The sequence below is a fragment of the Anser brachyrhynchus genome (genome assembly GCF_964034855.1).
Source record: "Anser brachyrhynchus genome assembly, chromosome: Z".
In the NCBI taxonomy this organism is placed as follows: Eukaryota; Metazoa; Chordata; class Aves; order Anseriformes; family Anatidae; genus Anser; species Anser brachyrhynchus.
Window position 1 is genome coordinate 72007515 of NC_137697.1, and position 27440 is coordinate 72034954.

Below are 27440 nucleotides of genomic sequence, written 5' to 3' on the forward strand. Positions count from 1 at the left end.
AATTCCACTCACGGTCCTTGTGCACACGGGTTGATTTGCTGATGCGCTAACAGCACCTGAAGATACTCTGCAGACTTTCGCCTCCTCTCAAACATTCCTGTCAGTCTCACCGAACTTCGATTAAAAAGATAGGATCTAAAACACGTAACAACAACACTCTTTACAATAGAATTTACCAGGAATCAGTTTTACTGTTCAAGCTCACGGATATAAAAAGCTTATTTGCGAGCACTTTCCACAGAACATTCAATAAGGCTTTACAATCCACCTTTTCAGTGAAGAAAGGTAAACATCCATGCTCTCCTGGGACCCACACCATCACCGTTCTAAACAATTAGAACAGATAGCTGCTGGTACTGTAAGTGTAACCGTGTTTTTTTTTGGATTGCTGCATCCTAGCTGTCCTACCAACTTTCTTCATAGACTTCAACCCATGAATACGCTCTATGATTGGGATAGGCGACAGAGAATGCTGAGACAAAAAGGAAAAAGCAAGCTATTCTACGCTACTGCAGGGACAGCCAACGTTTCCTTACACCATGAATAATTCCATTTATACATAGCTCTTTTAGCAAGGTCACATCTCTTCCCTCAAAAAATGAAGTACTGTCCTTAAAATCTATTACCCCTCACCCTACATTAGCCTGCACAGAGTCAAGTATATATAGTGGAGCTTAGCAATTCAAAGTCTGGCAATTCAGAAACTGATTGCTGTTCAGGACACTGACTGATCTACCCTTTGGAAATTGAATGCTCCTTAATTTTAAGGATTTTACAGTTTTCTTAGTGGGGGAAAAAAAAAAAGGCTAGGTTTCAAGTTTGTTCCTGCTACTAAAGGCAACTGCGTCGTTTTCCTCTTTACATTTGCTGCTCAATTTTTACTCTGGTCTCAGTTCTCCTATGTGCCTCTCCCACACGGCTTCACAGACTGTTCCAAAGCCTTACAGCTTGGCTATTTGGAAGCTTTTTCTAGTTTCCAACCATGTCAAACTACAATTAAATTAATTTTAATTAACCATACAAGAGTTAAAAAATGTCATTTATTAAACCTCCCAGGAAGAGACCAGCAGAGTTACTTTTTCACCAAATGTCAGTTGTTGTCCTTCATCCATTGCTCAATCCATTGCATAATCTGATCCAAATTTCTCTCTAGGTCTTCTGGAGTGTTGCTGGGTAACTGGTGCACGATTTCCTCCCGATATGACAACATAGCTTCCTCATAAAGAGTCTGAAAAATTTCACACTGAATGTTGTCCTGTAGCTTCTTCCCTTTGTAACCCCTAAAAAACAAGAACAGCACCAAGAGCTAAGCCTCAGATATAAAGAGAATTACAAAATATATTATGCAGAATCGGTAATTTACATCACATTAAAGTCTGTGAAGAAGTCACACAACAGCAACTTACTTATTCATTGTCTGACATACCTGCTTTCCAGCCTGTCATATAGAAATGAATTGTCTGTGCGAAGTACAAATACGATATGAAACCATTGTTCAGGGAAAAAATCACAGCCGTGGTAATCAACAATAACTCCACCCTCGCGCATCCTGTCTTCTAGCTCATCGATTACCTGCAAAAAAAAAAAACCAGACAGGCAAACTTACGTGACATCACAGGAATGATCAAAACAAATGCAAAAATCCTAGGTTTTGAAGTTGAACTTACCCTGTCTTCATCCAAAATTGGACATTCATACTCCTCATCGAAACCTTCATATAGTTCTCCTGCAGCAAAAATAATTCATGCAAGTTAGTGAAATAGCAGGAGTTATTAAAAATACAGTTACGTTTGTTTTGGGAGGCTGTAAACAAAATATTGTACAGACTAAAATAGTACACAGAGCATGGACTGCTTCATTTACAGAATCACAGAATCACCTAAGTTGGAAGAGACCTCCAAGATCACCTAGTCCAACCTCTACAAATTCCTATAAAGAGACGTTTGTCACTTGCATTGCATTGATTAATAAATTACTGTTACACGAGTGGTTTTCTTAACACATCCCAGCAAAACTACTTCTGCTAAGGCAAATCTGTTGTATTTTTTACTGCATAATAAACTGTTTAGAAGTGTAAGGTTATAGAAAGGACAGGCGTTTTGAGCCTTCTGGTGCACCACCTCGCTAACACGGCCTACCTTCTTTGGCCAAGTCACCCACGTTGATGTAGGTCAGCCCAGTCCTCGACGCAAGCTCCTTCCCGAGCGTGCTTTTACCAACGCCCGGCGTACCTGCATGAAAAGGCCCACGTGAAAGAGTAAGAGCCAGGCACCCTCCCCAGAGACCTTTCTGACAGGGAACAAGAAGAGGGAGTGGGTCTGCGCGGCAGAAGGGTGCAGAAAGGGGCACGGGCAGGAAAAGCAGGCGCGCGGCACGGCGGGGAAGGGGCTCCCCGTCCCTCCCCGTCCCCCCCCGGCCCCGCACCGGTGAGCAGCAGGTTGGGCCGCCGCATCGCCCCGTCGCCCGGCAGACACGCTGCGCGGGGCCTGCCGCTCGTCCCGCCTCGCACGGCCCGAGCGGGGCAAGGCGCTGGGGCGGGCAGCTAAGGGACGGCGCCGAGGAAGGACCCAGCGAGGCCCGGCGGCGCTGTGAGGCGCCCGGCCCCGCTCACGGCCCCGCGCCCGGCCGCGATGTCGCGGAGCTCCGCGGGGCGGCAGCCGGAGGTAGGGACCGGCCCGGGGGAAGGGGGGGACCCGAGCGGCCGTGAAGCTTCCTTCCCTGGTGGCTCCCTCGGGGCCCGGTGGGTGTGGGGTGGCTCTCGCCTGCGGATCCAGGCGGTTTTTTTTTTTTTGCAGGCTCCCGTTAATTTCATAATTTTCAGAGAGCTTTTGGGAGAGGTCATAAGCGTGTATTTGTGCATCTGCGCTTAGCTTTTTCGGGGAAGTCACCTTAACTCATAAAAAATCGTACTCTGAGAGCTTGTCCCGCGATTAACAGCAGCAAACTGTGTGTGGGGCCCTTCGCTGTGTTACTCTGCAGCCACAGGTGCTCTGAGAAGTAGCTCAGCGCGTGCAAGCTTGTGCACCGGCCTCACAGCGTATTTCTCAGGTGCAGAAATAAATGTCGTAAAAAATAAACCGCTAATAGTGGTTTCTTTACGTGTCACTGTCAGATTCGTGATGCATGTCACAGCTGCTGACTTGAGATCAATCCGTATGTCGTCATGTTGCAGATAAACACTAACACTTGATTCTATCATGCTCTTCACATCACTTTTCTCTGTTGCGTGCTTCTAGCTTTTAAAGAAGAAAAGCTGCCTTGTAAATGTAAGTGGGGGAAAAAAGTCTTTAAAATGGAAAAGAGACAACACAAACTTGATCTTAATGTGAAGACAATATGGATAAGCTTATGCTGCCTTTGCATTCTTACTTCTGTTTTAACTTTACTTCTTTATTTAAATGTGTTTTAGCAGAGATTTCAGCTTGTTCTGGTTTACCAGTTTGCTGCAAAATCCTCTGGCACAAGGTGTAAATATTAACTTTATTCTTTGACCCTTAGGAAGCTTGTAGTTGATATAGTCCAAGCAGAGTAAGTGCCAATGTTTGTTGCTAGCTGGCATTTTAAATATCCTCTCAATGTTAATGAAATTCTTTTGCATCTACAAGGTATTTTTTTATACAAACCTGGTAGAAATCTCAAATTTTCTGGAGACAGTTGTGCCCAATTAAAGAAAGGAAGACAATGCTACAATAATAACTTTTTTATTTTTTATTTTACCAGGTAAAAGGTTGGTTGGCAGATTCATTCGATGACTTCTTTGGAAACACAGCTGTTTCTTCTAGCACAGTTTGTGCAAAGCTGCCTAGAAGCAACTCTGGAAGAAACTGTCAGCAGAACAAAGACCTGTCTTCTGTGCCGGGATGTAGCAAAAGCAGAGTTCTACCCAAAAAAAGAACAAAGTCATCTTCAGTAGGTCTGCCTTGCAACAAGTGCAGACAAAATCAGAGCCAATCTCAAGATGAGCCATGGGTAGATAAATACAAACCTGAAACTCAGGTGTGAGAGCTTTTCTAAGTACTAAAATAATAGTAATGTTACACTGTAATGTATCATGCTCGTCTTTCTAATCCAACTTGGTTGGGTCCTAAATACGTTGTATTTTATTAGGGCAGTAAAATACTGTTTTGATTTATCTACTATCTGTAATGAAGGTTTTAATGAACTACTTATCTGTAGAAGGTGCGTTTCTTAGCAGGCCTCCTGAGGATACAAATGTGCTGATAAGATGTGGTTTCTTGTCCATCAACTCCTAAACTTTTGAGTATGTTGTCAAATTTTAGCCAAATCTGTCAGCCACAAGTACTAGAAAAAACACAGCTAGAGGAAGGATAGAAAACTAAGTGTAGTAACTTGTTTTTTATGTTGAAATTTTTAATAGTTCATCTCTGGAGAGGAAGACTAGAACGCGAGTAAGTTCCACAAAATCTGCAGAAATCCCCCAAATATATGTAGTTTTAGAGTCAGTAAGGCCTAAAAAGTATCAGCTCTAGCAGTAGCTATAAAGCATACTACCATGAAGGAGTATAGTGTTATTACTTTAGGAATAATAAATTATTCATTATTTCCATACTGCTGGCAATGGAAAATTGGTTGTTTGAGGAAAGAAGCTCCAATGATCATCTTTCTGTTACTTCTAATATGTAACTGAAATATATATGTTATTGTTTTAGTCTGTATGTATTCTGTTCTTGAACCCCATCATTAAAGTTGTAGAAGACAAGATGCACATATATATGTGTTTCATGTGTTTTCATCTTGTTTCAGAATGACCTTGCTGTGCAAAAGAAGAAAATTGAAGAAGTTGAAACCTGGTTAAAAACACATGCATTTCAGAGGCCACCAAAGCAGGTAATTTTGCTACAAATTAGCAGCTAGAAGTACCAAACTGTCTAAACAAGCTGGATTCAATGTTCTTTTAATTTCAGGGAAAAAAAGTACAAAACAAAAACCACAAGAAACTCTTCACTTTTTTTTACAGTCTACAACTTCCTTGCGAGGGGGAGTGGAGAGGCAGGTGACCTATTCTCCGTTATCACCAGTGACAGGACCCATGGGAACGGTGTGAAACTGAGGCAGGGGAGGTTTAGGCTGGACATCAGGAAGAGGTTCTTCACCGAGAGGGTGGCTGCACACTGGAACAGGCTCCCCAGTGAAGTAGTCACTGCACCAAGCCTGTCTGAATTTAAGAAGAGATTGGACTGTGCACTTAGTCACATGGTCTAAACTTTTGGGCAGACGTGTGCGGTGTCAGGAGTTGGACTTGATGATCCTTATGGGTCCCTTCCAACTCGGGGTATTCAATGATTCTACTTTTAGATAGTGGTTATATCGCTCTATAAGAAATCTCTTAAGAACATAGATTAGAGCTTTTACATTAGTTTAGGTCTTACACTGCTAAGGGAAGCAGAGATGAATTCTATTTTTTTTTCAGCAGCATTATTTTCTAGCATCCAGTCAGTTCATACCTGTTTGGTTTGTGCTTACAACTGTGTTTTATATCCAAGAGACTAATTTTAAATAGCACAGCAAATTTCCAGTTACAGTGACTTGAAGTAAGAGGGGTATTTTTAATTTCTTGATTGATAAGAGGCATTCTAACACTGGTGTGTCATTTAGTAGTCCCGAATAGTGCTTTTCAAACCTGATTCTCCTGTACGTATTATGTTGGTGTGCAGTTAATCAAGCAGATTCCTTTGAAAAACCTGGGAGCATGCCAGCATGCCTTCCCGAGTTCTGTTCCAGCTGTTTCAGAGTAGTCAACAGGTAAATCAGTAACACAAAATACATACCTACGTTTTTATTTGTAAAAGAGAATCAGTACTGTAGAAAATGTAGAAGAACTCTTTTTCAGCCAAGCTTTGGTCTTTATTTGTAATGTTGAGTATTATTTTCTTTCTTTGACAGGGTGGCTCTGTTTTACTGTTAACTGGTCCTCCTGGGTGTGGAAAGACAGCAACTATACAAATATTAGCAAAAGATCTTGACATTCAGGTGCAAGAATGGACCAATCCAATATCATTAGACTTTACAAAAGAAGATTTAAGAAGTATATTTGGCCACAGTAAGTATTTTGATTTTTTTTTCTTTTCCTTCCTATACTTCTGTGATTTTTGTAGTCTGATCTGACTTCGTATGTGACAGAGGCAAAACAATAAAAAATACAATGTCCATGTAAGTCAGATCCTTAGAGTTTAATAAGAATCTTTTATTTGAGAAGGGATTTAGTTTTTTTTACAGTGTTTACTCCAAAATAGTTTACAGTTCACACAGAGAGCTATGTAATATCCTGGATATCATTTGAACTAGTTAAATAAGCATGTGTCTTTGTCTGGGTCCTCAGCTGAATTCTACTCTGTAAAAATAGTTTTGTATTTCAGTTATGTTTGCCAAAGGGCTTGGCTGCTGGTGTTCAATGGCTTTTATCAAAAAGTAGCATGTGTGGGAATTAGTTCTTGTGGTTATTTGTATTCTACTTGGTATAATATAGAATACATATTTTTAATTAATTTTCTTTTTCAGTCTCAAATTTTCATACGTTTCCAAGTCAGGCCCAAGCAGCTCTTTTTCAGGATTTTCTATTAAGAGCAAATAAATATAACAAGCTTCAGATGCTTGGGGAGTCCTCAGGAAATGATAAAAAGCTTATTCTCATTGAAGTAAGTGAAATCTTTCATGATAATCTTGACATGCTAACTAGTTGCTGCTGGTGAATTGGTGTTGCCACAAGTTTGACTACTTTTCTGCAGATGAGTTACTACTTTTTGAGTCTTGTCAGATGGCTAGAATCAAATTCTACCCATACTTAAACCATATAAGCTAATTGCCAGGCAGAAGTTGGACACTAGTTCATATACAAAAATCGGCAATAGATTGTTAAAAAGTAGATTGTGAAGCCATATTGAAAAATCCCATCTGTGCTTCTGTATTATTTGCTTCCTAGAAATGTGTATGCGTATAAACAGGTAGATGGAAAAATTACCACTTTTCTTGTTTGTTGAGGATGCAAGATAGTGTAGAAGAACTTGAGAATTAGTACAACCTAAGGCGTTTGTAATTTAACTTTCTGGTAAGCCATAACAGGAGGTCTGGGAGAAGGCTTTGTTACACTTACTCAGGAATGTGTTTTACTAGTATGTCCTTTTAGAACTTCATTGTTTTCTTACGGAAGAATTTTATAAAGTACGCTGATGAAGTTGCCTGTAAACTTCCAAGAAAAAGAATAGATGAGAGCTCTCACTTAGTAATGTGTGTATTGTATAAATTAGGAAGCATGGTTTCCTGTGATTGCTCTTCATAAAGTCAGTTCATGGTCTAGATTCTCTCCTGTCTCGAATAGTATATCCTGCCTCCTTCTTCAGTGGAGCTGCTGCCCTGAGCATTTCTGTTATGTTTGGATAAAACTGTCTAGTACGTAATGTAGTCATCCATGGCTGTTTCTTGGGAAACAAGGATAGGAAAAAAATGCTTCTTTCAGATAATTGTTTTCCATAAGGAAAGAAAGAAACATTAGGCTTTTTTTTTCTTTTTCTTTCTGATTATTTTCAGTGTCAGCTGCATTCAGATTTAGTTGAAAGCAAGGTAACTAGGAAGACAAAATGTGTAGCAGTGTAGTGTGGCGTTACAGTCAGTCTGAGGGAGAGAATATTTACATTTGAATGTAATGACAGCAGTTCATTTGTTTTGAATAGGACATACCAAACCAATTCTATCGAGACCCTAGCAGTCTACATGAAATTCTCAGGTTAGTTATAAATGAACTTTTAATAGTTAGCCTTAGCTGCTTGTGTTAAATGGAGTTTGATTCCTGTTTCACCTGCTTGTTTTTCAATGTAGGAGATTCGTTCGTACAAGTAGGTGTCCCCTTATATTTATAATCTCAGATAACTTCAGTGGAGACAGCAACCAGAGGTTACTATTTCCAAAAGAAATTCTGGAGGAGTTGTGTATTTCAATTATCAGGTAAGATCTTTTATCTCTTTAAAACCTCATCAAAATAAATGAGAAGTGAGGAACTAATTGATTTTTTTTAATGACTTTTAACAGTTTCAAGCCTATTGCACCAACAAATATGATGAAAGTTCTTAATCGAATAGCTGCAACAGAAGCTAGTATGGTAAGTTGTCAAAACTGAACTTGTGCACAGTGCTAGGATCAAAAGATTTCAGGCTTTTATATATGAAATATGTTATTGCTATTTTTAATTGTTATTTGCTTGATCTTTGATCACGTAACAACCCTCCCCTCTCCCAACAAAAGAAAAAAATGTATGAAAAAAGAGCAGAATACAAGGAACAAAGGAGAAAGCCATCTTATTTTTCAGTTGAGTTCCACTTGATCCTTGGTATAAACTTTCAAATCTGCCTCTGAAAACTCTGCTTTTTACAGAAAATATTTCATATATATATTCATATATATATATATTCATATATATATATAAAATAACGAGTAGAAGACAATCCCATCTTCTCCAGTAAGACCAGAAGAGGTCATTAACTTGAATCCTGTGTTATTGTCCAACTACTTGATTACAATGTATTCTAGTACTGACTAACAGCTTGGAAAGACCTCTGTGCATTGCTTTCTCTAGTATAGCTGTATAAAATGTGGCAATGTGTTTAAATTGATTAAATGTTTTAAAATTAGACCTATTACTTTGCCTGAGCTTCTAATTGGGTCCTGATACAGTCTGTTTATGGTCTATATCAGAGGTGAGTATCCACAGTCATAATAATACTCAAATACTCCTTATCCTACTTTTTGTTATTACTTTGGAAGTTGCTTTTCCTTGTAGAATGGGGATAAGAATTATGTTCCTGACAGAACATCTCTAGAGCTGCTTTGCAGAGGTTGTTCAGGTGATATAAGAAGTGCAATAAACAGTCTTCAGTTTTCTTCTATGAAAGGTAAATACCTACGATTTTCATGAAAGTGAATGATGTTTTGACCACTGCTGCTGTAAAGGTATGATGTTCACTGTTGAAGCTGTTAGGTGAGCTGTGTGAAAACATTTATAACTTGCTGCGCTGGAGCAAGAAGAAAAGGATTTTTTTCTTTTAAAGCCAAAGAAGTTGAGTGTTATGCCATTTCTAAATATCTGCTACATGTGTATTGATATAGTTTAATGCAGTGACCTCTCTTCCTCTTGATATCTTTGTTACCAATATGCATTTGCTGATGAAAGCTTTTATGATGCAAACTTAATTTGAAAGGAGTATTTTCACTGCTTGGTTCTTCATACTTGTTTATGTTCTCATCTCTGCTCATGTAGCATTTCTGAAATAGCCCATTGAATTTATGTGTGGCATTTCTGAAATGATTGATTTTTGCTTTTGAGTGCCTACAGCTGTTGATAAGTTGAAAAGCGGTGAGGTAGCATGACCTTTTATGAAGCTGACAGGATTATAGAATAGCTTTGTGAAGTTCAGCATTACAGTTGCCTTTAAAATACGCGGCTATACAATGCTTAAATCAGACTTAGTTTAAGATTATTTAAATGTTCCAGTGTAGAAAGAAAAGACTTACCATGTCTTTTTTTTAAATTCTGGAAGTCAAAACTTAAGGAAACAAATTGGTATGTGGTCTCTGGTACTTGTAGTTTATTCTGAGAACCTGTAGATGATGCCAGCATTTATGTTCAAACCAGAAATAAGGAAGTAGACTTCTGTGGTACTTCTTAAAGCTGGTAGTGATCGTGTTGTTTTTTGTTCATTTCCTTTCTATTCCACTTCTCAAGTTGAAAATGTGGAATAGATTAAATGTTGTTTCAAGTCCTTGTGGTTTGGGTTTTAGAGTATATTGAAATGGATTTCTAGCTGTGTTTTTTACATGTAATTGGGCAGAAAGTCAAGTTTCTAGGTTTCAATTGTAAACATGGAAACTAAGTTCTTCTGATGTTTTTGAGTAGTAGCTTTTACTGTTTTATTCATAAAACAAACAAACAAAAAAGCAAACAGAAAATTCCTCTCAGCAAAACCATTTTTGATTGTAGTGCCATTAAATGAATAGAAAGTAGGTTGGAAGTACCTGCGAACAGTTTGGTCTAGCTCACTGGTGGATGCCAAGATGCTTTATACATACTGTAGAAAATCTAAATAGTCTTAAAAATGACCGGTTTGTGTAATTTGAAATAAACTCATCTTGGAAGTGTAAAAACATGGGAGTTATAAGAAGAACTTGGGAGAGAATAAAGGCATACATTCCTTCTTGCATTTTTCCTTTTAAACACTGATGAAGAGAACTGTCTTCATGTCAAATAGAAATTATTTAATTGCTCAGGTGTTTCAGTTAGATAATAGATCAGCAGCCAGTGAAAACTTGGAGGGACCTCACCTTCATGTTCATCTCCACGTGCCATCAAAATGCAGAATTTGTTTTACATATATGTAATTTCTCTGTGTGTAAGACGAATGATATATTCTCTATGGTAGTATTAATGGGTAAAAGGAATCCATGATAATCATGAGAGAAGAGAAAGATGACTACTTTAAGTTCCTTTAGTTTGATAGAGGACATTTTATCTGCTGCTAATCAAATTTGGGGTTTAAATTTTTGAATATTAGATTAAAGTAAAAGAAGGGTTTGATTCCATGGAGCTCAGATGATTGCGGAAATAGGAGGCTGTTGGAAGAATCACTAAATGAAAGGTTTTCTTTGCCTTCATATATTTCAGTAAGAGCATTAAACGTATCCTGCAAATAGAAAAGAAATTGGTAATTGCACAAAATATAATGAAAATACCATTTACATTATTTGCAGCTGCATTACTTACAAATTTCTTCTTTACAAATAACATATAAGTTGGGCACACAGAACTAGGGTAAGTAAGAAAGAATACCAGCTTTTCTTTTAGAACAGCTGTTTATTATTTGAAGAAATACTTGGCATCTTAGTTATGGCTTAAGGGGCAAAAGTGTAATAAATTATGGTAGTTTAGGTGATGAGGTTGCCATCCTAACAAATGTGCTTTCTCTTAGTTACCTTATTTGTAAAATTTTTTCTGTATCATAGATTTTATTTATTTGTTTACTTCATGTACTTCATCATGGTTGTATTGTTTCTTTTATTGATAGACTACTCATTGGAGAAAAATTTTTGGTCAAGGAAGGAAGGCAACTCCACACTAAAACATGGAGCAGCAGCAGTGTGTAAATCAAGAAAGAAAAGTAAATGTGATCCTTCAGAAGACCAGGAGATACAAGCTATTGGTGGCAAAGATGCTTCTATCTTTCTTTTCCATGCTCTGGGGAAAATAATTTACTGCAAAAGTAAGAAAACTTTGACTTACTTCTCCTAGTGACAAGGAAGAGTATGTCAGCTGCTAGTAGCTAGACTTGATAAAGTAAGGCTTAGGTGTGACCCCTAATTCACATATAACAGTATAAAGATAGTAATAAATGCCTCTGGTAACTGAGATTGCAGCAGTCTGCATGTAATAGAGAAATAACACATTTCATTAAAGAATCTACTGCATGTAAGTAATAAAATACATACCTCTAGTTGTATTAGGTCCATATGCTGTCATGCACGTACAGCTAGATAGATAGCTATCACATTTGTTGTTTTGCCCAAAAGCGAAATTTTCCTTTTGTGTAGAATTATACACAGTTGCGCATTTATGTTTTGAATTCATCTGTTTTCTTAGAGGTTACAAAACGGCCCTGCAGCCACTTGGCTGCTGCCTCCCCTATTGATGTGTATGGTTTTGAATTGTTGTGCTGTCTTTTCCTCCCTACTTTTTTTTTATCTGATCCTTTTTTCTTTTTTCTTTTTTTACTACCCCATCTCCTTTTCCACCTCTCCAAAATACTTCTCACTTTACTGATTTTTGTATACTCAAGCTCCATAAATTTACTTCAGCTCTGCTTCCTGGGTATGGCTACGGTCCTTTTTTAACATTTAAATAATACAATTCATAAGAATTTGATACTTATGCTGTAATACTATCTACACTCAGCTAAATAAGGATCCCTAATGCCACTGGCTGTTCACCTTTTACGTAATAATTCACAGTATCTGTTCCAAAATCAATTCAGAAGTGTTGAGATGAGTGAATATGAAAATTATTAGGAGAAATGTGTTATATGAAGCATAGTGTATCTAATTACATGCTGATGACTATGTAATTAATTCTTGATGCAGGCATAAATAGTTTCCTAGGAAGTAAAAACAGTGTAACCTAGATGTTGCTAAAGTCAACTGTTGCTTAAAAATCATGCTCACTATACATGAAAACTACTGTTTATGAAGTTGCACACTTCTGTTCTTGCTCTCAATCTCATCGATTTTCTGAGTTTGAATTTAACGTCTGAAATGCCTGTCTTCCCTGCCTCTTTCTCCTGTGAGCTTTTTGATAGTATGCAGTAACATAACGTTATTTGTGGTACTAGAAGACTAAGGATTATAAAATTCATTTTAGGAGAACCTCTGTCAGAGTCGGAAGTTCTTCACCTGCCTTCTCACTTATCACAATACCGTCGAGACACCTTGCTTATTCAGCCTGAGGTATATCTGCATTAATTGCTTGATTCCAATTTGATATAGGAGGAAACCAAACCATAAACCTGAGTAATTGTTACAAATTCTCAAGCACAGTGGCTTTGTCATTAATCCTAATATATACATATTCAACCTGTCTAAGTTGCAGAATGATCTGGAAGGAGGCCAACTTCATAGGCCAGTCAGGTTCTCAGTCTTGTTTAGTTTTGAGTATCTCCAGTGATAGTCAGCAAGGTGAGAGAATTTCTGACTTGCATCGAAGGGTGGACGTTCCCTTGCTGCAGGCTGTGATGACTTCTCTCTCACATTTTTGCTGTGTGTGATCTAGTGGAGTCTGAGTTCACCTTTCTGTTGTCATTCATTGGAGAGCTGAAGACAACAGTGATTTCTGCCCTTCCAGCCTCCATTAGTTGTCTTTGGGAAGAAACCATCCTTCCTTTTGCTTGTGAGCATCACAGAAGCACAGGATGGTTCGGGTTCAAGGGACCTTAAAGACCGTCTAGTTCCACCCCCTCTGCCATGGGTGGGGACACCTCCCACTAGGTGAGGTTGCCTAAAGCCCCATCCAGCCTGGCCTTGAACACCTCCAGGGATGGGGCATCCACAGCTTCTCTGGGCAGCCTGTGCCACTGCCTCACTGCCCTTTGAGTGAAGAATTTCATCCTAACATCTAAGCTAAACCTACCCTCCTTCAGTTTAAAACCATTCCCCTTGTCCTATTCCCACATTCCCTGACAAAGAGTCTCTTCCCAGCTTTCCTGCAGCCCCCTTTAGGCTCTGGAAGGCCACTGTAAGGTCTCTCTGGAGCCTTCTCTTCTCCAGGCTGCACAGCCCCAACTCCCTCAGCCTGTCTTTGCAGGAGAGGTGATCCAGCCCCTTGGTTATCCTTGTGGCCTTCCTCTGGACTGGGGGCCCCAGAGCTGAATGCAGAACTGCAGGTGGGGTTTCACAAGAGCAGAGCAGAGAGGGACAATCACCTCCCCTGGCCTGCTGGCCGCGCTGCTGTTGGTGCAGCCTAGGGTACGGTTGGCTTTCTGGGCTGTGAGCGCACCTGGCTTGCTGGTATTCAGTTTTTCAACCACCAGTACCATCAAGTCTTTTTCCTCAGAGCTGCTTCTAATCAACTCATCACCCTGCCTGTATTCATGTTTGGGATTGCCCTCACTCAGGTGCAGGACCTTGCACTTGGCCTTGTTGAACCTTACAAGGTTTCTGTGGGCCCCATCACTCAAGCATGTCAAGGTCCCGCTGGGTGGCATCCCTTCCCTTTGTAGGTCATGTGTGCCAGCTCTGTAATCATCTAAATGTGTCATAACTTCTGTGGGATACATTTCCTTTTATACTGTATAAAACCTGAAGTTTTTTCTTGTGGTTCCCCCCACTTCCAATAGGTTATTGTGGAAAAATCACACATGTCTGGAAGCATGTTTAATTTATACCTTCACCAGAACTATGTAGAATTTTTTACTGACATAGATGATGTTGTGAGAGCCAGTGAATACCTGAGCACCGCTGATGTTCTTTGTAGTAACTGGAATGTAAGTGCAATTTTATACATATGTAAATTGAGCTGCTAGATTTTTCTCCAAGTATTTATAAATAGTAGAAGGCAATCTTCGTACAAGTTAATAAGAAATAAGCTGTATCATTTCAAACTTACGATACAGGCGACAGTGAATTGTTAAACTGCCTCAAAAGGAGGAGAGATGCAGGCCATTTGTGCACAATTTTTGTGCAATTTGTCAGTGTTTTTTATAGTTGGTCATTGTATATTTTATACACTACAGTGTGTATATATAGTGTGTATATATATAATATGGTATATTAAATACACTATATTTTTATAAAATAGTGTAAAATATTCTACAAAGTGTTTTTAAGTAGAACAATAATACGTTAAATGTATCAGAGGCTATATGTCTTTTCCCTGAAGTACTTGAGCTAGCTTTTTGTTCAGCTCCTTTGACCAGAGGTTCTGCAATAATTTGAATACATGCTAAACATGTTTTGTCACTGCAGTTAAAGAGCATGTTTTAGTCAAATGAGATGCACTGTACAGAGACCTTGAGTTCATCTAATGCCCAGTTTCTATCTTAGTCACAGCTTGTGATGGAAGAATACAGTGCATCTGTGGCTACCCGAGGTGTGATACATTCAAACACATCCCGAGCCTTTGCTCACTGCCAAGGAGGGATGGGGTTCCGGCCGCTGCATAAACCCCAGTGGTTCTTTATCAATAACAAGGTAAATACTTGATGTTTTGAGGAAGGTATTGCACTTATATTTCAAAGTGATGTAAGTAGTATATGTGAACTTTATATGTGGTGCTGAACTTGTCAAATACCCTATTTTAATATATGCTACTTGTAAAGAACACTTGCTTGAAGAGGTCTACTTGTATTATTTCATTAATGGAAAAGTAAACTGGAGACCTCCAACAGTGTTCCCTGTGTCTGAGTTACTGTATCTCTGCGACAGTATTAACCCCCACCTTACAGGAACACAGTTAATGTTGAAATATTTTCAAATATTCCTAAAAGTAAGTTTAATTTAAGTAGTTTAAATTGCCTTAAACTCTTATATTACAAACTACTTCTGTAGTATTGTATGTGTTTATCAGAAATGGTTTGTTCATGAGATACCAAAGCTCTTGGCAGCTTCTTACATTTGAACGCATACCTGCCTTGCTGTGCCTGACAGAGGAAAAAAAAAAAATGTCCAGGATGGTTGGGGAATACTATAATCAAAAGATAAAAACTTTCAGGAAACTTCAATGTCCAGTGAAAGACAAAAATGAAGAAATTTACTATTTTTTGTAATCTGTATATGGTAACTCTAACTGCTTCTCTCTTTTCTGGACTTGTTCTGTAGAAGCTTGTGCATAGTTATCCAGCAGACAAGAAGTCATCCTGCTGCTTTTTCTGGTACAGAATACATATAATAATTTTTGCTTAGCAGAGTTTTTACTTTTAATTTTTTCTCAACTCTAACAGTATAAAGAAAACTGCCTTGCTGCAAAATCTCTCTTTTCAAGCTTCTGTTTACCACCAGAGTGTCTTCAGACGGAGCTACTGCCTTACCTTGCTATGTTAGCAAATCCAATGAGAAACCAAGGTAAGATCAGTGTTACACTTGCTCTTAGATTTTTGTAAACATTAAAGCATACTGAAAAATTTTAGTAACTGAGAATGTGAGTTCCATCTGTACTTTTGCCTCACTTCAGCAAAAATAACAACAACAACAAAACAAATAAAAACAAAACCCCAAAGCCACCACATATGGTACACACATAGAGGTAGTGAGCTGGTGTGTAATCAAAATTAAAGCTGTCCTGGTAGCTTTTGAAATGAAATCAGGAATGTCTTTAAAGTTTTTGTAACTGAAAGAATGAAAACAAGCTGTCTGTGGTAATAGGTGAGACATATACAATACATACACGTTGCTTTATAAATGTGTAAGTCTGGTCCTTGTGTTGGAGCACTTAAAAATCCTATTTTCCTCTTGCTTACTGCACAGATTTTGAGTATCTGTGTACACTGAATTTCGTTATGTGACTGTTGCGCAGTCTCAGAGTCTTGCACAGTTCTTCTGTATGCCCACATCCTTACTAGCCTATTCAACTCAGTGCCCTGAGGTATTGTGCTAATCTTACTCTTCAACTCTCTTTTCACATTTGAGAGCATACTGGGTAACCCAGATCCTAGCACAGATCTCTACAGAGATGTATTGGCAATTTTCCTCCATTTCAGGAGTTAACTATTAATTCATACCCATGGCCCCCATTTCCCATCCATTAACTATTTATCAGACTTTACTAATTAAGTTGTTCTTTTAGGCGTAAGGCTTCTTTTGAAAGCCTCTGATAGGGGACTTAGAAGCCTTTTGGAAACCAAGTAGACTACATTAGCTACATCTTCATTGCTTCTGATACCTTTTGAGTAACCTCAACAGACTTAAAAGGCTCTAAAAAGCTTTTCCCAGAAAGAAGTAAACAAAATCAAAATTTACAGTGCGTTTTTAAAAAAGTGCGTAACGAAGGTAACCCATGAGCAGATAGTACATGCAAAAAAAATTACTTTGTATGATATCTAATCCAAAAACTACTGATCAGACAGGTGGATCACTTATGTTAATTATGTCTATTAGAAGACTGTATGTCTTAACTAAGGCCATGACGTCCAGATTAATTCATTTTGTAGGATATGTATTAAGCTGTAAATTTGTGCTGTAGAGTTATTATGAAAGCTAGGGGTATTATAATTGTGTAGGCAATATATAAATATACTACGTATTCAAAGTATATCATACTACCATATAAACTGTTTTGATGAGCAAATTTATGCAGAACCATGTACCTGAACTTACGATGAATTACTTGCTTTCCAGTGTGCTTAATTCTATGTGCATTATGATGTACTTAATACGATACTGGTGATTCTTTGTTCTCAGCTCAGATTGCTTTTATTCAAGATGTTGGGAGGCTACCCCTGAAAAGACGTTTTGGGAGGTAAACTTGCCTTTTGCTTTCTTTAAGAAAATAAAATACCTTCTTTCTTCCTTAACATATTAAGAAAATAATTGTTTTGTACAAAAGTATCTTCAGTGTATATATGTAGTGTGACATTTTATCTCACTTGCAGCATGCTCATTTAGTAGTTTGTCTGTATTTTTTTCCAGTTCAAATCTATATTATGATGTTAGTAGCAATATTTTAACTATAGTCTTACTTTTATATTCTTGTCTAGCTTTCTTTTCCATTGTATCAAATGCTATTTATCTGTGCTAGACATGCTTACGTTTGTCCAGTGCATAATCTGGATGAAATCTTTGTTTTGACCATCGAGAACATTTAACTGAGAATAAAACACAAGTGGTATGAGTGTAGTGTGCTTTGCCCATTGTTTATCATGACATAAAACATTAATCTGAAACTTTGATAGAATATTCTGTTATGTCATTTGTTAGCGGCTTAAGAAAGAAGATACGAGAAATTACTCATATTTCCTTTGAAACAATTGTATGCCTGTGGAACTAACAAGTACTTAATGAGTGCTTACTCTGAAATTAAATAGCAGCACTGACTTTATTATGTGTGTCTTTTCATAAAACTACAACTACTGAAATTCCTCTGTCTTAGATGTTAGAATTCTGAAAAAATACTTTTTTTCAGTTGTGATGCTACAGTTGCCTGTTTACAGATTCTGTAGTGCGCATGGGGCAATATAGCTTGATATGCTGTACTATGACTCTAGTGGGCTTCTGAACCATAGGGATTGTTCAAAAAATTAGAGACTTAGTTACATTTCTATGACCTTGATATCTCTGAAAACTAAAACATTTTAATTGTGATGGCCTCTATTAATAAGGTGTTGTGTTTTTTTTTTTTTTTTAGCCAAGAGAAAAGGGTTTGTCAGGGCATCTGACAAAGCATCTCATATTTATCAGTGTAATACTGTTGTCTGACTTTTAACTATGAAATACTACCTAGTAAAGTTACCAAAACCCACACTGTACCCTGACATATGAATTAAAAGCCATTTTGGCTGCTAGTCAGGAAGAAAGGGAGATATTTTTGTATTCTTCCTAGTCTGAGCCAAACTGATTAACTTGTGAAGTTATAAACATAGACTTTCTTATGCCATTAATGTTATCTGCAGCGTACCTCTAAATAGTGATAAACATTTTGTACCTGCATTAATAAGTTGTGTGTGTGCCATTTAGTTTATCTGAGGGACAACTTTTAATTTGTTCACTATTTTGGAAAGGAAGTGTAAAGAAGTTTAAATATTTTAGTAGTACGTATTTGCTTCCTTCACAAATCCCAACTGAAAATCATTTATTTTGTTAAAGACTTTATTTTATTTTATTAAAGACTACTTTTGTTAAATACTTTATTTTATTAAAGACCACTTTATATAAAGTAGTCTTCAATAATATATGTTTCAACAGAAATAAGAATATTATTTTCCATTACATTTATTAGTGGGATAGGAATACTGCCGTAGTAAGAAAATTGGAATTGGGGAGATTGTATGTTATTTGATAAATTGGAATTGTTGTCAGGATGAGTTTTTGTGAGTAACTTTTGGGAAAGTTTATTAATACCATGTAAAATGGGGGAAAAAATAATGGAACATTGATAACACATTGAGGTAGGGATGCTACAAAGATGGAGAAGTCCAAATAGTAAAAGAAATAAAAAATGTGAAAAGAAATACTTTCCACTCCTTGTCTTAAGTTGCCTGTTTCAAGTTAAGTTGCTTCGTGTCGTAAAGGCCTTGGTTCTTGTTTGGAAGGGGTCTGATGTACCATGGGCTGTTGTCAGTAAGGTAGTTGTTAGCAGTTCATGTGCTTGAGGAAAGCAAACCAAAAACACTGTCACCATAAGGAAGAAATGTCAAGCAACAGACAGTGCTGGAGAAAGAACACAAAACGTACATGACTTGATACTTTGCTCTTGCTGTAGCTCTAGTTTTAGGTTAGATAGAACTGTTTTTCACCTGAGATGAAGCTTCTATCTTCTGTTGGTCTTGCAGGTTATATAGTGTTGAGTTCTGGGCATAAATATCTATACTTGGTAGATGTGTACAGAAGTAAAACATTATATTGGAAGTAGTGATGTAAAAAAAAGGATGTGTACAGTTTGAATTAAATGTGACTTGTAAAGAGTATTACTGACAGAAAATGTGAAAGCTGGTCAGAACAGGAAGGTGCTACACAGGTGATCTTTTAACTGCAGCTTGTGTTACAGCAGGAAATATTTTTTTGGGAGGGTTGTTGGGTTGTGTGTCCCTTTTTTTTTTTTTTTTTTTGGTGGTAACTTAATCTTGTGATGATTATTTTACAGGTTAAAGCTTGAAACGCTTACTGATAAAGATCCTGGAATACCAGACCTGTTTGTTAGTTTTGAGGGGGACCCTGATGGTTTGCATGCTACAGAGATGGATGTACAGATGGAGCAAAACAGAACAGACGAGAATGGTTCAGATGGATTCCCTCTTTCTTCTAGCCAGTGCAGTGGAAGTGAACTACCTTGCAGTCAGCCTCAGCCTGTTGCAGCCCAAGCAGCTATGGAGGAAGAAGAGTTAAAAATAGAAGAATATGATAGTGACTGAGTACAACAAAATATCAACCACTGAGTTGCCTGAATAGATTAAAATGCATCAAAGGCCTTTGCTAAAGTATGGTCTGCACATCAGTAACCCTTTAGCTACTTAGGTGGGTGAGGAAGCCAGATCTAAACGTGTCAGTATCAAGACGTTTCTTCAGCTTCCCCTTAGCTTTGGAGGATCAGACCTGAGCAGAATACTAAATTGCAGGCTATTCCCTGCCTATTCTGAGCCATGAAAGTAATTTATACTAAGAGAGAGAGAACAGTAAATGATAAATGATACAGTTTGAAAGACTGTAGATAATCAGTTTCACTCTTAAGTTATTTTTATTTTTACACATATTAATTTACTCTGCAGTTGTACAGTGGGTTTCCTAAATACATGTTTGATTAGTTGTCAGCATTTGAAGGTTTTATTAAAATTTATACCTTCAGGGAAATTGCTGTTTGGAAGTTTGAACCTTCTGAAAGAAGAGACTAAAGGGTATATGTAAAAAGTTTTATATCCTATACCGATGATATAAATAAAACTCCTACTGTATTAATACTGTTTTGTATTCTGCTACAGATATTTTTACAGTGTTGATAGGTTGAACATATGTTGTACAACATTATTTTGGATTCCTTTTTGGAAAATACTTTCATAATTTATTGAGGAGGAAGTAGAACAATCAATCAGAAGTCGTTTTTGTCCTTTGTATTCTGTAGGAAGCTATTGGTGTAGCATGCAGTTTTCTCTTTAAATTGCAGCTGTGCTGGCACAAAGAATAATCCCATGGTTGGTAATTGACACATGAAAAGTGTTTTTTCTTTGTCCGAACAGACTGTTAAGTGGTTTAGTACTTCACTGTAACTGGGATTACTTCATGCAAATCAACTTAACAGGTTATAATTAGTGATACCACATAAATAAGGAAACAAAGAACAAACCAACTTACTTTGAATGTGTGATGTGTGTTTGTATTTCTCTACTGTTAAAATCCAAAGATAGAAAACACACATATAGCCATAACCTTGGAATTAATGCTGCTATTAAAAAGTTTAGATTTGTCCCCTATGAACAACCTTGTGTAGTCTTTAACTCTGTCGCCACTGTTTAATTTTCAACAGGGAACTTTACAGCTTAAGTTCTGTTATAGCTCTACTTGTGACATTTCCCCTCTCTAGGGTGCTTTGGAGGGCATAACCCCTGCTCAGTTCAGCTAATGACTCAGTTCATTCGGCCTCTTGCCTGTGTGCCACTGAAATGCCTCTTTAGTTCCGTGTTAGTACTAAATACAAAGTAGTAATACAGCTACTTTTACTAATACAGTTACTATCCAGCACATCCACAGCATCATTCAGATTTGGGCTTTGTCTTCTCCAAACCCTCTGCACTGCCTCCAGGCCTGTCCTTCTCCCTGCACGGAACCATGTCCCACGCTGCTCCCTGGAGATGCACCTTCTTCAGGTAAAAGTCTGTGGGCTAGGTGTGGCTGGCCTCGCAGGCCTCCTGTTGGGCTCACTCCTGTAACCCGCATTCTTCTCCAGTCGTGAATTAGGGAGCTCTACATCATTTGTCCAGCTGATTGTCCACAATTTTTTCCTGAGGTCTTTTAGGAAGCCTTACAAACTCTTCGAAAGCATCAAGAAATCTGAGAACCCTCCCTGTCCCTGGTGCTTTCTTACAGTGTAGAATTAACTATGGCAACAAGAGAAAAAGGATAAACGTTTTCTGAATGTTTTAACTCAGTGTCCACTTGACTGAAACAAAAGAATAAATTCCTCTGAATCGTCTGTGGCACTTTTTATAATTTGAGAAGATCAGAGAACCTTGTTTTAGTTAGTAGGACAGCCTGAGGCATCAAGCATTATGCCAAAGAGCACAAAGAGAAGTGAGCGTTTCTGTCCTGTAAGCTCCAGGCAGGTGCTTTTTGGGGGCTGCTTGCAGGTGCTACTGGGGACACCTTGCTACTTGCTGTCACTGCGGCCCCTCCAGCTGAGGGACAGGAGCTCACCAGGTACCACCTGTCCCTGTAGTCGACCTTCCCTACTCTCCCTTCCGTGATGTGGGGCAGCCCAAGAGGTGGTGTGTCTGCCAACGCGGTATGTACCCTGACACTGGGGGGCCCACCACTGGGAGTACCCCAGTAACTAGATTCTCCTCCATGCTGCTTCCACTGCGGTGTGTAAATCTGGCTGTGCAGGATTTCTCTGAGGAACATCTGCGGCTGTTTCCACACAGGCCACAGGGTATATCTTCAGTTGTGTCCTGGCCCTGGTTCTGAGGGCCTATTCCTCTGCTGGGCCCTGCTGGCGCACATGCTCAACATGCCCAGGGCGCCCAGTCTCCTCAACACAAATGCAGAGGGGGCCATGCCTACAGAGGAGGCGTGCTCTACGTCAGAAGTAGAAGAGGAGGACATGACAACTGGCATTGTCCTGTCCATGGACAAAGCATCACCATCTTCAGAAATTGACAAGACCTCGCCTGCTGCCAGCACCCCAGAGGTGAGGTCTGACACTGGGGGACCTCTGGCCAGCAAGGACTGGTCCTAGCAGGCCCTAAACTTGTGTCCCACTTTGGTTTCCTCTGCCAGGCCATTCCAGAGCAAACTTGAGCAGACAGCATGGGAGGTGGAAGCAATGAGCACCTAAGCAGCAACCAGGATGCTCTGGCAGCCAGTACAAGGGAACAGACAAAGCTGGGCCGCCACAGGAAGGGTGATAGGTGAGTGGGTGGTGCTATTGGGCCAGGAGAGGGTAGGAAGGAGCCTGAAGCATTGTGTGAGGCCATGCGAGAGTGGGGGGCATCACTGAAGGCTACTGTCTTTTGCCTTCCTCTGGTGAGAACATACCCCTTGGAGCCTGAGTCCACCTCCCAGAGCCAGATTTTGTGCGCAGGAGGCAGACATGGTATTGCTGCCTGCCATTGCGTGTGTAGCGCTGGTGCAGTGTGGGTGCCCCCGTAGGCATGCTCGGTGGTGTCAGTGTGTCAGCTGTCCTGGGTGTGGTAGGGTACCACTGCCATAGAGACTGTGGCTATCTCTACCACTACCACTGGGGCAAGATGTCCTTGAGGGATCCAGGACATCTGTCCTTGAGCCCCATCCTGAACAGATTTCCCCCTAGGCTGCTGCCGTTGCCGTCTGTGCAGCTGGTGGTGCAGGACTTCTCACAGCAGCGCCTGCGGCTCCGCTTCCACACGGGCCGCAGGGCGGACCTTGAGCTGTGTCCCAGCCCCGGTGCTCAGGGTCTCTTCTTGTGCTTGGCCCTGATGGCACACATGCTCCGTGTGCCTGGCCTCCACAACACACCCGCAGAGGGGGCCATGCCTACACATGAGGCCTGTGCTGCGGCTGCAGCACAAGTGGAAGACAATCCTCCTGGCATGGCCCTGCCCAAGAATGAGGCATCAGCAACAGCAGAAATGGATGAGGCCTCGCCTGCTTCCAGCACCTCAGAGCTGAGGCCTGACACTGGGGGCCCCCCAGGGTGGCAAGGACTGTTCCTAGCAGGCCCTAAACTTGTGTCCCACCCTGCCTGCTTCCCCCAGGACATTCCCAAGCAGACTCGCACAGACCATACAGCTGGTGGAAGTAATGAGCGCCTCAGTAGGAAGCTGGGTGCCCTGGTGGCCAGTGCCAGGAAAGAGAGGAAGCAGTAGGCTGCTGCGGGAAGTACTGACCGGTTGGAGCCTCCACTGAGAGGACTATAAATGTGTTTTCTTTGATAGGTGGCTGTGGTTTCAGGGGGAAGAGCACTGAAGGACACAAACCATTTCCCCTAACAGAATGTCTTTATTTTACTGTTTAGATGGATATATCTATCTGTATGTCGCCAAGCCACTCAGTGGGGTGGCCATTTGCCGGCCGTGCCTGCAGCGTGCTGAGCAGCGGGGCCCCACTGCCCCCCAGCAGCAGGGAACATGCCCCCCAAGTTCAAGCAGCACCTGCATGATGAGGGGGTCATGGGCTCAGTGAAGAGCAAGCAAAGGAACCTTCTGGAAGAAGATTCAGATGAAGAAGACATTTTCTTGAGAAGACCTTTCTGACCAAGATTTGGACCCAGAAATTACAGGATCAGGTATGTCCAGAACCAGGCGGACAAAGTCATCGATGTTATGCAGGAGAACATGACAAAGGTGATTGAAAGAAGCGAGCAGCTGGATGGCCTGCAGGATAAGTCAGAAAGCTTATCAGAGAATGCAACAGCTTTTAGCAACAGAGCCAAACAGCTCTGGAGGCAGATGTGGTGGCGAGGCTGCAAGATGAAGGCAATCATAGTGCTGGTGGTGGTTGTCCTCCTGCTTGTGATCATCATACCCATAGTCCTGAAGTACCACACCTGATAGGGCAGCTGAGACTCTGATGGAGCTGGCTCTGGGCAGCTGTGCCCCACTTACATGTGCTCCCCCTCTCCACAGGTCGCAACTGCAGTCAGAGAGTTAGGGTGTTCTGGAGGTGGTGGTGGGCCCACGGACGTGCCTCCGTGGCAGGTGTTGCTGAAAAAGGAAAGCCTCCACGGAATGAGCAATGGATGTGTTTTGTTGGATTTGTGTCTGTGGTTTTGGGGTAGCGTCTGATATTGGCCTTGGGCACTTTGTTACTGTGCTGCGGTCGTTCCAAGCCCTGTGACGAGCCCTGTGTTTGGGTCAGGGAAACGGACTGTAGCAGTGCAAGTTGCCCCTGTGACCAAGACGCAACAATGGATGAGAAAGTCGGGTCGTTTAGAATGCAGAGGAACTCCTGCTCAGACTGCGGAGGAAGATGATGATGAGATGGGCTACTCCGCAGTGGCTGGGCCATCAAACGAACAGGAAGATGAAGAGGAAGGTATCATAAAAGCATCAATAACTACCCGAAGCCAATCCCAGCGTGAGCTACGAGATATGCAAAAGGATTTTGGTCATTGTCCAGGTGAACACCTTGTCACCTGGCTGCTCCAGTGCTGGGACACTGGAGCCAATAACTGGAATTAGAGGGCAGGGAAGCCAGGCAGCTGGGATCCCTTGCTAGAGATGCAGGCATTGACAAAGCAATTGGAAATGGAGCACAAAGCTTCACCCTCTGGAGGCGTCTCCTGTCAGGTGTGAAGGAAAGGTATCCCTTCAAGGAAGATCTTGTGTGTCATCCAGGAAAATGGACCACCATGGAGAAGGGAATCCAGTACCCGAGGGAATTAGCTGTACGGGATGTGATTTATGATGACCTAGACAATGACCAGCTATCCAAAGATCCAGAGGAAGTCAAATGTACACCACCCATGTGGCAGAAGTTTGTACGGAGTGCACCATCATCATATGCCAACTCATTGGCAGTAATGACCTGGAAAGACTATGAGGAACCCACAGCGGATGAGTTGGCTGAACAACTCCAGCGGTACGAAGAAAGTCTGTCCTCTTCCCTACAGGCCTGCGTCTCGGCTGTGGAAAAACTTTCTCAAGAGTTCCACCAACTAAAAGAGAATAGTTTGGAGAAACTTTCTGAAGTTTCCGACCAACTTAGAGAGAATTCACCTTCCTCCTCACCTGTATGAACCAGTGTCTCAGCTATCAGGGGCAAGCGTCCTTCTCTTAAAGGAAGAAGATATAGTGGGTATACACCCTGTGCCACCCTGTGGTTTTACCTACGTGACCATGGAGAGGACATGAGAAAATGGGATGGGAAATCTACCTAGGAAGCCGGCAGTGGTAGCCACAGTGCTTCTCCATGCGCCTCCGTGGTTGCTGAGACCATATGAATAGTTCCTGAAGGACTGTGTTAGTGGTTAAGGCCTGAGGACGGGAAGAAACTGGGAGGGGGTGCCAAGGGTGATGACGGAGGCCTGCCTGATAGCAGCTTCTGTCTGTCTAGCTGTTGCCTCCCTTCTGGGTTGTTGTGAGGAGCGTCTCAGAGGAAGTTATGCAAAGGGTCTGGTTTCTCTCAGGTATTGGAGTTTCTCTCTCCCCACCCTAGTATAATGATCCTGCCCTGCCACCAACCTCTTCCCTCCCCCACCTTAACTATATGTTTTTATTTTTTTCCTTTAATTCTACTTGTTTGCGAGGTGAGGAGCAAGAACACCCTTGGCTGCCATCTTTGAGACCTGTGTGGTTGGAAGGGTGTGTGGGGGTGAGACCGACCCAGACTTAGGCCTCAGTGGTGGACCACTTTTTCATCAGGCCGCTCGTAGAATCATAGAATCACCAAGATTGGAAAAGACCTTCAAGATTGTCTGGTCCAACTATCACCCCACCACCAATGTCACCCACTAAACCATGTCCCTAAGCACCACGTACAACCTTTCCTTGAACACCCCAAGGGATGGTGATGCCCCCACCTCTCTGGGCAACCCTTTCCAATGCCTGACTACTCTTTCTGAGAAGAATTGTCTCCTAATTTCTAACATAAACCTCCCCTGGCGCAACTTGAGGCCATTCCCTCTAGACCTATCACTAGTTACCTGTGAGAAGAGGCCAACCCCCAGCTCCCCACAGCTTCCTTTCAGGTAGTTGTAGAGAGCAATAAGATCTCCCCTTGTGAGAAACAAAATTGTGTTTTTGCAATAGAATTTGTTTTTGCATTCTTCAGCTCTCAGCAACCATTTTTCCCCCCTACTTACTTTTGCTCTCAGTCACGGGAGAGTTTTCTTTGCTCCAAAACTGTGCTCAATGTTGCAATTATTCAAGATACTCTAGATTCAGTGCCTTTAACTCTGTTCCATGAGATACTAGTTCTTTGTTTGTTTGCCAGACAGCTGGCAAAACCTGAAAAATCTATCAGCAAGATCTGAAAAGCAGAGGTATGGTAGGCAGACGGCATCTCTTCAGAACAGACTGCCTCGCACAGAGACCACAGGGAAAGATCCTTTACTGACACCTGGTGGGTAAATCTGCACACTGCGTGTAGAGATGCGTTAGTATAGAAGCGTGTCACAAACACTTGCTAGATGAGAAGGCAAACCGATACGATCCTTTAGTTAAACATCTATGCTATGACTTAGGTTCACAGACTGTTGGCCTGGTTTGTTTATCTAGCCTGCTTCTCTTTCACTCTCCCAGACTGGCATGTCCTTAAGAAACCACTCTCTCTTCCTGACTGTGATATTTTTAACCATTTGCTTGTCTCCAGCAGACGAAGGTAGAAAGCATAGTTACTATCTACTTGCATTATTTTATAGATGGGAGGTGCTACTGAACGGGAAATGATGCAAAACAGACTGTTGTGTGGATGACCTCTATGTTACATGAGACACACAGAAGTATTAACTGATTAGGGCAGGAAGTCAGACAGATGCTAAAGAGGGAGATGGATCTGTGCGAAACAGGCCATGGTCCCTCACCTGTTGAACTCCACCAAGCCCACAGCCTCTGCTAGCAAGCTGTAATTGTATGCCATCAAAGAACACTTGGCTCGCTGTCCCCAGGTGCAGGGGCTTTTCTCCCTGTTCAAGACATGAGCAGACATTCATGCACTTTCTGAGTTGATAAACTGGTATGAATTCCCACACTGGTCCTTGAGACATGCATTGACCGGTGTCTGAAACTGCGAAGTAGCTATTTACTCTAGCGAGACCTTCACGTTTCACCATTTCGACCTCCGGCTACTGAAGTTCTATTTTTTTTCTTCTAGCACCCCAGTAGGTTGTCTTGTGTGTACCCCACTTTGGAGACCCCTAGCCTATAGGTTTGCAAATACTCTGAGAGGAGAATACAGCTGTAGTAACAGGGCTATGTCACAGACATGCAGTCAGCCCACCCCTGTGAATTAAACAAATTTCCGCCAAGATAATCCTAGTTCTCAGTCAAGATAATGGATATATAAATACATATATAAATATATATATATACACATTATATATATTTCATACTTCT

At 40.8% G+C, this 27440-nt stretch overlaps 2 protein-coding genes and 1 pseudogene across 3 annotated transcripts; 2 read left to right on the forward strand and 1 right to left on the reverse strand.

Moving 5' to 3' along the window:
- Nucleotides 1-171: 171 nt before the first annotated feature.
- On the reverse strand, nucleotides 172-2564 carry AK6 (adenylate kinase 6). The gene is made up of 5 exons (XM_080574081.1): nucleotides 2425-2564; nucleotides 2139-2231; nucleotides 1668-1726; nucleotides 1427-1572; nucleotides 172-1280 (listed from the first exon to the last, which is right to left on the reverse strand). The coding sequence occupies exons 1-5, from the start codon at nucleotides 2450-2452 to the stop codon at nucleotides 1091-1093; spliced, it is 516 nt and encodes a 171-aa protein (XP_080430207.1). The 5' UTR covers nucleotides 2453-2564; the 3' UTR covers nucleotides 172-1090.
- Nucleotides 2531-20664, forward strand: RAD17 (RAD17 checkpoint clamp loader component). Its single transcript, XM_080574044.1, has 16 exons — nucleotides 2531-2663; nucleotides 3721-3996; nucleotides 4765-4848; nucleotides 5905-6061; nucleotides 6520-6656; nucleotides 7689-7741; nucleotides 7834-7959; nucleotides 8044-8113; nucleotides 8792-8903; nucleotides 11070-11264; nucleotides 12416-12501; nucleotides 13887-14033; nucleotides 14593-14739; nucleotides 15489-15609; nucleotides 16945-17002; nucleotides 19343-20664. The coding sequence occupies exons 1-16, from the start codon at nucleotides 2631-2633 to the stop codon at nucleotides 19608-19610; spliced, it is 2070 nt and encodes a 689-aa protein (XP_080430170.1). The 5' UTR covers nucleotides 2531-2630; the 3' UTR covers nucleotides 19611-20664.
- Nucleotides 20665-22289: 1625 nt separating this feature from the next.
- On the forward strand, nucleotides 22290-27440 carry LOC308185658 (vesicle-associated membrane protein 4-like; annotated as a pseudogene). The gene has a single exon. The product of its transcript is annotated as a vesicle-associated membrane protein 4-like (transcript).

Excerpts from the sequence above, each read along its gene's own strand:
- AK6 (XM_080574081.1), bottom strand. The coding sequence starts at position 2,452 with ATGCGGCGGCCCAACCTGCTGCTCACCG. Across the intron at positions 2,232-2,424 it reads GCCCAACCTGCTGCTCACCG|GTACGCCGGGCGTTGGTAAA; the intron begins GTGCGGGGCCGG and ends CTTTTCATGCAG. Across the intron at positions 1,281-1,426 it reads TATGACAGGCTGGAAAGCAG|GGGTTACAAAGGGAAGAAGC; the intron begins GTATGTCAGACA and ends CTTGTTTTTTAG.
- RAD17 (XM_080574044.1), top strand. The coding sequence starts at position 2,631 with ATGTCGCGGAGCTCCGCGGGGCGGCAGCCGGAG. Across the intron at positions 2,664-3,720 it reads CCGCGGGGCGGCAGCCGGAG|GTAAAAGGTTGGTTGGCAGA; the intron begins GTAGGGACCGGC and ends TTATTTTACCAG. Across the intron at positions 15,610-16,944 it reads AAATCCAATGAGAAACCAAG|CTCAGATTGCTTTTATTCAA; the intron begins GTAAGATCAGTG and ends CTTTGTTCTCAG.